This window comes from Neoarius graeffei, chromosome 10 (genome assembly GCF_027579695.1).
Source record: "Neoarius graeffei isolate fNeoGra1 chromosome 10, fNeoGra1.pri, whole genome shotgun sequence".
In the NCBI taxonomy this organism is placed as follows: domain Eukaryota; kingdom Metazoa; phylum Chordata; class Actinopteri; order Siluriformes; family Ariidae; genus Neoarius; species Neoarius graeffei.
This window is the reverse complement of record NC_083578.1, coordinates 53,375,666-53,385,363: the sequence shown is the minus strand read 5'-3', so window position 1 is coordinate 53,385,363 and position 9,698 is coordinate 53,375,666. Positions and strand designations below refer to the sequence as shown.

General features: G+C 42.9%; 1 protein-coding gene across 2 annotated transcripts; it reads left to right on the top strand.

Moving 5' to 3' along the window:
* Window positions 1-1,064: 1,064 nt before the first annotated feature.
* On the top strand, window positions 1,065-8,301 carry LOC132892526 (uncharacterized). 2 transcript variants are annotated; one of them, XM_060930804.1, is made up of 3 exons: window positions 1,065-2,912; window positions 3,524-3,611; window positions 6,754-8,301. In XM_060930804.1, the coding sequence occupies exons 2-3, from the start codon at window positions 3,528-3,530 to the stop codon at window positions 8,023-8,025; spliced, it is 1,356 nt and encodes a 451-aa protein (XP_060786787.1). In that variant the 5' UTR covers window positions 1,065-2,912; window positions 3,524-3,527; the 3' UTR covers window positions 8,026-8,301. The 2 variants fall into 2 exon arrangements, with proteins under 2 accessions (XP_060786787.1, XP_060786786.1); XM_060930803.1 differs by having other exon boundaries at window positions 1,065-3,324.
* The last annotated feature ends 1,397 nt before the right edge of the window (window positions 8,302-9,698 follow it).

Genomic DNA, 9,698 nt, shown 5'->3' with positions numbered 1-9,698 from the left:
TAAAGTCTGTGTTATCTGTTGTCCACCTGTCTGCCCACTTGTACACTTTACTTAAGTCTGTAGTATCTGTTGCCTGCCATATTTTTTCATTGTTCCACTCCGTAACTGGCAATACGCGTTCGTGTACTTTGGAGCCGTTGTTTCGGGGGATGTCTAGATAGGGTGGGTATGAAGGGCTGAATAGTTCACATCGACTTCAAAAATATGATTGTGTACATAAGCCATTGAGCATAGACAGAATTTACTGCCCACTTCAGGATGACATGGACGGTTTTTTATGAACGGCATTTCTCCATGCTAGCAGAGAACTTAACTTCGACAGGAAATTAGCGAGCTCAAGCTAGGTCACGAGCTAGCAAGTACTTACAGTAGATGCTGCTTGATTTGGTGTTTTTGGCTGTGGCCAGCCACCGCAACAGGCAGTCCAAACTAACTTAAGTCTCTGGCGCCAATCTAGACTCCAGAGGCCGTGTATTTCTCTGCCAAAGTGTGGACAACACCGCCATCTGCTGGAGGTTCAGTGAAGGGTGTACCCCTTTGTATTCAAATCTCCGTGACATTTATTTGTGAATCGTGGTGTGCAGTAGGAATGTCTCACAATTACGTAATCGACACAAAAGCAAAAAATGGATCCACAAATGCAAAAAAATGGATCCACAAAAGCAAAAAATCGATACACAAATGCAGATTTCACATACAAATTCAAGCACATTTATTTTCAAATCTTGAAAACATATTTACAAATGTCCGTGTATTTATATACATTCTTTCATTTATTTGTGTGTCACGTTTTTATATTTGTATTTTGTATTTGAATATTTATAAATGTATTTATATTTATATATATCTTTTTTACGCATACAAATCTTTATGAGACAAAAATATCTCCATAAAATCGAAATTTGTTGGCAGCACACTCAATCATAGGCAATAACACACTACATTTATAGTTTAGTTATTATTATTTTAACGTGACTATAATGCATTATAATAAAATGTTTATGCTGTGACGTTGTATGACACGTTTGCAAACCGGAACTATTATCCATGGTGGTAACGCAACGGCAACAAGCACAGCCATGGATAAGTTTTTAAAGCGTAAACAAGATGAAAAGAAAGATGACAACCCACCCCAAAAAACAAATATTGTACGTAAGTACAACCCAGAGTTTATTAAGTACAGGTTTGTAAATGGGGGCAGCGAGAAGGAGCCACGAGCCCAATATGTGGAGTGTGGGCTCACGCTCTCCAATGAAGCGCTGAAGCCGTCAAAGCTGCAGCGGCATCTCGAAACAAAGCATCCCACACTGGTGGGGAAGCCGACCGAATACTTCAAACGAAAAGAAAACGGACTACAAATACAGAAAAGAAGTATCGTGTCACTGACTGGCAGCTCTAAATGTGCGTTAAAGGCAAGTTATCTGGTAGCCAAATGTGTGGCACAAACCAAAACCCCCTTCACCATAGCGGAGGATTTGGTTCTTCCTGCCGCTGTGGATATGTGTCGTGAGCTGATCGGAGAGGCTGCTGCAAAGAAGTTTCAGACCGTTCCACTCTCCAACGACACTGTCAGTCACCGCATTGTGGATATGGCCTCGGACATACAGCAGCAGCTTCTTGAGAGGATAAAAGACAGTCCATTTTTCTCATTACAACTCGACGAGTCCATGGATGTCACTAATGCTGCGCTGCTGCTGGTTTTTGTTCGATATCGCTGGGACAGTAGTTTGCATGAAGATATACTTTTTTTGTGGAGAGCTACCAACATGCGCTACGGCTCAGGAATGTTTCAGCTGCATGGACAACTACTTCAAAGAGAATGGCCTGGACTGGCAGAACTGTGTTGGGGTGTGCAGTGATGGTGCCGCGTCAATGACTGGCAGGCATCACGGTGTCATCAGACAGATACTCGACCGCGCACCAGAAGCCAAATGGACACGCTGTTTTCTTCACCGTGAAAACCTTGCAGCTAAAAAGATGTCACCAGAGGTTCACGAAGTGATGACAGTAAGTGTCAAAACCATCAACTTCATTAAAAACAATGCTGTGAACTCCAGATGTTTTGCAAAGCTTTGTGAGGATGTAGAAGTAGATCATGTCCAACTGCTCTATCACTGTGAAGTGAGATGGCTCTCAAGAGGACTGGTTCTCAAGCGTTTGAATGGAGGGATGAGGTTTTCACTTTTCTCACTGAGAAAAAAATCTCCCTTTGCACATTACTATGCTGACACAGACTTCACAGCTAAACATGCCTACCTGTGTGATATTTTTTCACTACTGAACCAGCTTCCACTTCAAGGAAGAAACAGCAACATTTTTTTTCTGTTGCAGACAAAGTTCAAGCTTTTAAGAAGAAACTTGCTTTGTGGAGCAAAAGGGCCCAGGAAAAGAGGATGGATGTGTTTCCACTTTTGTCTGACATTTTGGAAAACTCCCCACATGTGAAAATCAGTGACTCAGTCTCTCAGCACCTGTCACAACTGGCAGAGAAATTTAATGAATACTTTCCAGAGGACCCCAGAGAGGGACACATGTGGGTTTTGGACCCATTTTCTGTGGATCCCACTGCAAATTATGTTGCTTTGCCCTCACATCTGGAATCCCAGCTTCTGGAAGTCTCCACCGACAGCACTTTAAAGTTGCAGTGGGATAAACTGGACCTGGGATCCTTCTGGATCCTTGCCTCAAAAGAGTACCCATGTCTTGCACAGAGGGCTGTGAAACTCCTCCTCCCATTCACAACTACTTACCTGTGTGAATCTGGATTCTCCATTGTGGCCACAACAAAGACGAAAACCTGAAACAGACTCAGAGCATCACTGGAGGCTACTCTCAGAATGAGCCTTTCCCCCATCCCACCCAGACTGGATCTGATTGTGTCTCAGAAGCAGGCCCAAGTGTCTCATTAAGAGGTGAAGATGTAAAAAAAAAAAAAAAACAGTTGTAGCTTGTTAGGCCTAAATATGGACTGTTTTGACTGTTCAACTACTTGATTGTTGTTCAAAATACAAAAAGCAACATCTTTTGGTTCTTCTTTTGAAAAAAAAAAGGCTATTAAGGCTATTGTACGGAAGCGCATTGCATTCACCTAATAAAAAAAAAAACAGCAAGTTATCTCATAATTATGAGATAATTATCTCATAATTACGAGATAATTATCTCATAATTACGAGATAATTATCTCGTAATTACGAGATAAGTATCTCGTAATTACGAGATAACTTGTCATGCTGTGACCACATGACCCATGCTGCAGTGATGAGAGGCTTGCTTGGGGGCTGTGACTGTGTGACTGGATCAGTAGGCTGCCGGGCTGCGAAACAGGTGAGCGGGATAAATTTCAACTTTAACTGAGTTTTTATAAACGAATACGTTAGATATTCTCCCTCTGTAAAGCATATTTCCTTTTTCGACTATGTTTCCAATATGCCTGTGGCTCATATTCGTTCGAAGCTTAGCAAGGCTAAGAAGCTGCGCCGATGAAAGATGTCTAATGGTGTGCTAATGTTTGCCTGCCCTGCAGAGTGATGGATGGTGATGATGGCTTGTGGGATTTTCTTCGAGGACGTGGGGTGTCCGAAGACAGAATTGAAGATATGCAAGTGGACAAGGTGAGAACCGACAGTAGGCTACAATTTAGCATCTAACCGCTACTGGAGTGGCGAACTGATTGTTATGATTGCTAAGACCAGACAGCCATGGCTAATTCATCCAGGTACATAGTAATCTGTGAAGTTGCTCTCTTCTACCAACCACAGATTTTTCACGCATGCGCATAATATTTCATTTCTGCATTATTACTATCGTATAGCACAGTCGCAAAAACTGCCGTGTGACCGCAAGTGGGGCTGCACCGGTGCTAACACGCTTCTCTCTAGTAAGCAGGGTTGTGACATGTGAACGCTCCACAAAATTTACACCGGTGTAAGATATATCGCAACAAAATACATCAGTGTAGCATCGATGCAATTATGTGCCATGTGAACACCCTTAAAGAATGTGCTGCATGCATCTCCGGTAATTTATTTCAGTGTAGGCGCAGAAACTTCTTTGACTTAGAGAGACTTCGACTTGTGTTCCAAATCACGATAAACGTGAAGTTACAAAGCATAACGTAGTGTCGGGACAAAGCTATTTGGGCTTGCTTGGAAACAATCTGGTTTATCTGGTTTATCCAGTTCTATTTCACATCAACCCATGTCAAAAACAGTTCCTTTAAATAGGCCTATTGCTTTTGTGTCGTGACCAGTGAGCATCCTGGATAGATCATACAGATTGCCAGATACAATTATCAGTAGGTTGCGCAATGTGCGGGGTTGTACGATTGTGATATCAAATGTAGGGTGCGTCGGGATTTCCGCCTAGGTGACATGTCAGTGTTTCTGTCACGCTTAAGAAAAGACCTAATTCCTTTTTAAAACCTTTGTCCAGGTTTTGACACAAGCCTCTATTGCCGCTTTTCCACTACAAACGCGGCTGAGCCGTGCCGTGCCGAGTCGAGCTGAGTCGAGCTGAGCAGGGCTGTTGGAGTTGCATTTCGACTACAACCGCACTGAACCGTGCTGGCTGGAAGTGGGTGGACACATTGGGTGGAGTTAGCGAAAGTGGGTGGACGTCATGTGATGTCGTTAAGCAGCGCAAACAGTGACATCAGTGACAGTGGCGGAACAAGTCAGAGCCGGGCCGGGGGCGGGGCAAATGACCGGGCCCTTTATTAAAGCTTATCATAACATCATTTTAGGCTACAAAATGTCCGCAACTGCGGTGTTTACCAATTTCAACACTACCGGGTGCAACTATGTTATTTAGTACATCAAGTCCTTCAAACGAACATGTAACTCAGAAACAAAAAACATTAGGATACTGTACATGGCTCATAATAAAACATCAATAGCCTATACTGTGCACATTATTTGAAGGGCATACGAATGAGCGCTCAGAGGTTGCAACGGTGACAGGAAGAGTCAGAAATAAAAGGAGGGCGGTGCAAACCTCACTGAATGCACTGTGTTTACCAATTTCAACACTACGGGGTGCAACTATGTTATTTTGTACATTAAGTCCTTCAAACGAACATGTAACTCAGAAACAAAAAAAAACATTAGGCGACATACTGTACATGGCTCATAATAAAACATCAATAGCCTACTGCGCGCATTATTTGAAGGGCATACGACGAGCCTTGCGCTCCGCGAACTCGTCCACGATGCTCTGTATGTCACTGATTCAGTGATCTTTTCAGCGGTAGTCTCACGACCCGAATAGTAAACAATAAACATGGAGGACATGGAGTCGTTAGTGTTGCTGGTCTTGGTGCTGTGGCTTGTTGTCACCGACAACGCCAACAGATACTGGCAAGAGCGTATAGATGAGGCGAGGCACATAAGGCTTCAGAAATTCTCGTAATTCGTAATTATTCTTCTTCCGGGTTTGCGGTGTTTACAGATCCCAGCGTGCTCGCGGGGCGTGTGTGGGCATGTGAGGACACTCCTCCTCACCAATCAGTGCACAGGGGAGTGTCTGCTCACGCCCCCAGCCTCACTCGGCACGGTTTGGCTCGCTTCAGCCCCACTCCAAAACGGTGCGAGTTTTAGGGGCTAAGCAGGGCTGAAGCGAGCTGAGTCGTGCTGGTTTTTGGTAGTCGAAACGCGAGCCGTGTCGGGCTGAAGTGAGCTGAAGCGAGCTGAAGTGAGCTGAAAAAGGGTAGTGGAAAAGGGCCATATGTTTGTAAGAAGTTGTAGAGTATTTATTGTGTCCATATATGTTACGCTACTTATGCATTTCTGCAAAGCGCATCAGTTGCTGTGTTTAATGATCTATGTGTTGCTGGCTCTGCATGCAAACTGCAATTTTGCACCCCAATAACTAATATTCTTACACGTGAAAGGGTAGCTAGTTATTTTTTGTAAAGCTTGTCAGGGGAAACACACGAAGAATAGAATCATGCCAACTTTTACCCATGTCTAACCTGATGCATCAGCCGGTTTCATTTCACTTCTCGGAAACCATCTAACCTCGCAGCAATAGGATTCATTCACACCACTTTAGGCTTGCACTTTCAAATCACTGCTGTTTGGCCATGGTATATGTGATGATACGTATATGTCGCATTTGAAATCGCTGAACTACAAATTCATGACGTAATGGCTTTACCTCTCCTCGCTGATTAGCCGGAGAGCCAAACTCAAACCAAGTTCTGCCCAACGTTCTGAACAGCTGGCTTTCCTGATCTAGTTGTTGAAGTGAAAAGAAATTGAACAGAGGCAGGTGGCACCAGCCTGGCTAACCCATGTCCTCACTAGACAAAAGTAGGCCTATCCTTTTCTCAGTCCAGCCAATGGTCATATCCTATCTGAATAACACATTCGAGATATAGCCCATTTACACAGGAACATGGTTTAGTTTTGGGCATTCATCATACCCCAATTTGGCTCTAAATCTAGCTAAATTGATCATGAATATACATTTGATTGTGCAGATTGGATGCAACAATTTGGATGGTTAGAAAGGATTTGATGAATAGATGGGTTTCAACTATTATTAGGCTGTACATTGATTTTTAAAATATCTTTTTTATAGATATGTGAAATAAATTGTCCAAAAATATATATATTTACATCACGTTATTTGAGAACCTTTAAGTGGTAACAGGTGTGGTGTGGTTATGTTGGATATGGTTATGAACAGTAGCATATGTAATTTCTATGTTCTAAGTTCATCATAATTGTAATTATTTTTCATATGTCTTCACAGATTGACATGTTTGCCAATAAAGACATAGACGATACATCCCTTGCACGTTACATACCAATATATGGGGACAGAATTGCCACAAGACGATATTGTATGGACAAACAAAGACAACGCGTAGAGGATACATCAAAGGTGTCACTTCTAAATAAACTGCGACAGAGAATGAGTACCAGAGCTACAAATCACGATGAAGGATCTGATCCCGGACCTGTTTCTGTAGGTCTAAGAGCAACAAGATCCTGCTCTAGAAATGCTGTGAAGACTACCCGAAAAATTGAGCTGGGTTGGATCCATGAGGGAAAGCAAGTAAGGAAACGATGCGGTGGCGGCACAAGGGTACTTGATGTGAATAAGAATGCAACTAAAAAAGATTTACTCTCTCATGCAAAGGAACTATTTTTTCCACATGGCAAGTCCAAAAAGGGAAATTGGGAAGAGTTCACTCACAATGTGTACGATTTCAAGGAATCTGAACTTGATGACCACACAAATGTTGGTGAGCTGTACACCGTGTCAAAATTTGGGATTTTACGGTTTTACTTATACACAGCACGTCAAGCGCAAGAGTCAGACATGGACACAGAAGAAGACTGTGAAATGGGCAGCCAGCGTGACATTCAAAGAGGGCAGCAGGTACAAATTTCTCTCCCTTCTGAGCAGCAGGACATGTCAACCATTCAGGCAGAATCACCCAGTACAGCTGACCATGGTCATGGCATTGGCTTAGCAAATTCATCAAATTATGAATGTGTAGATCTTACGTCCTCATTCCCAATGTCTGATTCAGAGGTGATCATAGGGCCGGGAGACTCTACACCCTCTCCAAGCCAGCTGGATGACACGCTTCCAGTTTTACCCAACATGGACTCCCCAGTCACCTTGGCCTTTCCACATCCACCTGTCAGCTTTTCCTTATCCAGCACATCCAGCCTTGTCTCAACGCCTCTTTCAGACACTTTCGATGCCCCCTCTACATCCACTCGTGCCCCAGTGTACCAGATTGAAGATGATTTAAACTATGAGATACTATCAGTGCAAATCAAACTTCACAGGGTTAATCTGTTAGATGAAATGATCATTCAGTTCAAGGATCCTTTGATCCTGAACTACCCATTAAAATACAGTTTGGTCAATGAAAGTGGCAGAGATGAAGATGGGGTGGCCAGGGATGTGTACACTGCCTTTTGGAATGAATTTTTGGACCGTGCAGCTTCTGGAGCAGAATTAAGAATTAAGAATACCCTGTCTGTCACCAAAATGGCAGGAAGATGAATGGAGGGCTGTGGGTAGAATTCTAGCAAAAGGATATATGGATCAAGGATACTTTCCATTGTGCCTTGCCCCAGCATTCACAACAGCACTCTTATTTGGTGAGCATGCTGTCTCAACAAATGTGCTGTTTTAGTCTTTCCAGCTGTACTTGAGTCAATCTGAGTGAGATCTCATAGACACTGCTTTACAGGAAGACCTTGATGGTGAGAGACAGGATGCAGTGTTTCCCGCAGAAAATTGCTTAGTCAAGGTGGTGAGTCTTCGGTGGGCATCACGCACGGCACGGATAGTGGTCCGGGGGGGGGGGGGGGGGGGGGTTGTCGGGCCGTAACGCATCACACGTTGCACAGATAGTCCGGGGGGGGGTAGTAGTACTACAATAATAACAAAGCTGTGTAGAACTGTAAAATAGGTATTTATTGAAATTAAATGTCACAACTACTTACAAAAACTGAGGTAAAATGGTTTCCTGGCCAATAAAAGTGCTCATAAAAAAAGTGCTCAACAGCCATAATTTATATTGCCTACCTTAATACATTTATATTAGGCCTACTTATATTAGCACATGAACATTATATAGCATTAGGCTATATAATTATATTATTATATTATCTTACTTATATTAGTACATGAAAATTAAATTTCACTGTAACAGTGCAAATGCACCGTTTAGATGAGCAGTTACAAATACAACTTACCTTCTTATTCCACCGACGATAATGACAATGTCTCGACTTTCCCGCTGAACCGTTGAATTTAAAATTAAAATGTTTGTAAATATGGCCTCGAGGACATATGGCGTAGTAATATATCCAACCACTAGGTGCCGCAGTTTAGTCTAGCTGTCAGTCCCTGCGCTGAAATGCATTACCACTTCGGGTTTTTTTTTTTTTTTTTGGACGCATTTTTTTTTTCTTGGAACCTTGCTAGGGCGGGCGGTCGAGTTACCCAGGGCGGCCGCCTTGCCTGGAAAGTGCTGGGGGAAACACTGGGATGAACTACTAGATATGCTGGATCGACTGGGAGTATAGATCATTCCAAATTGTGAAAACCTCAAGCCAGTTCTCCTCAAAGTGGCGCACAAACAGATAATTCAGGAGCCCAAATATGCTCTCGACAATATGGCAGCAGTTGCAGCTGAATGTCTAAAGACCATCATTAACACACCAGAACAACTGCTAGCCATGTATACAGACAAAAAGCCAACATGCAGGAAAGTCCTGAAGCTCATTGAAGCCCATCCACTGACTCCTGCAGAGAAACAGACCCACCAATTTCTCCAGCAGTACATCCGTGGATTAGATGAGATGGGGTTAAGAAAACTGCTGAGGTTCACAACTGGTTCTGATATAATATCCGTGTCAAGAATTGAAGTTGTATTCACAAATCTAGAGGGACTATCCCGTCGACCAATTGCGCACACCTGTGGAGCAGTCTTGGAATTATCTTTCACGTACAATTCCTACCCTGAACTGCGGATGGAGATGGAAAATGTACTTTCCAGTAATTACCTCCAAATGGACATTATGTAGTATGTGCTCTGAGGTGTAACATGTCATACTAGAACTTCCAGATTTTTGTTTTCTGTTCATCATCCTTTGTTCAAATGTAGGCTATTTACTTACTAGAGTAAGTAATAGTTATGATGTGCCTGCCTCAATGAAAATTACCAT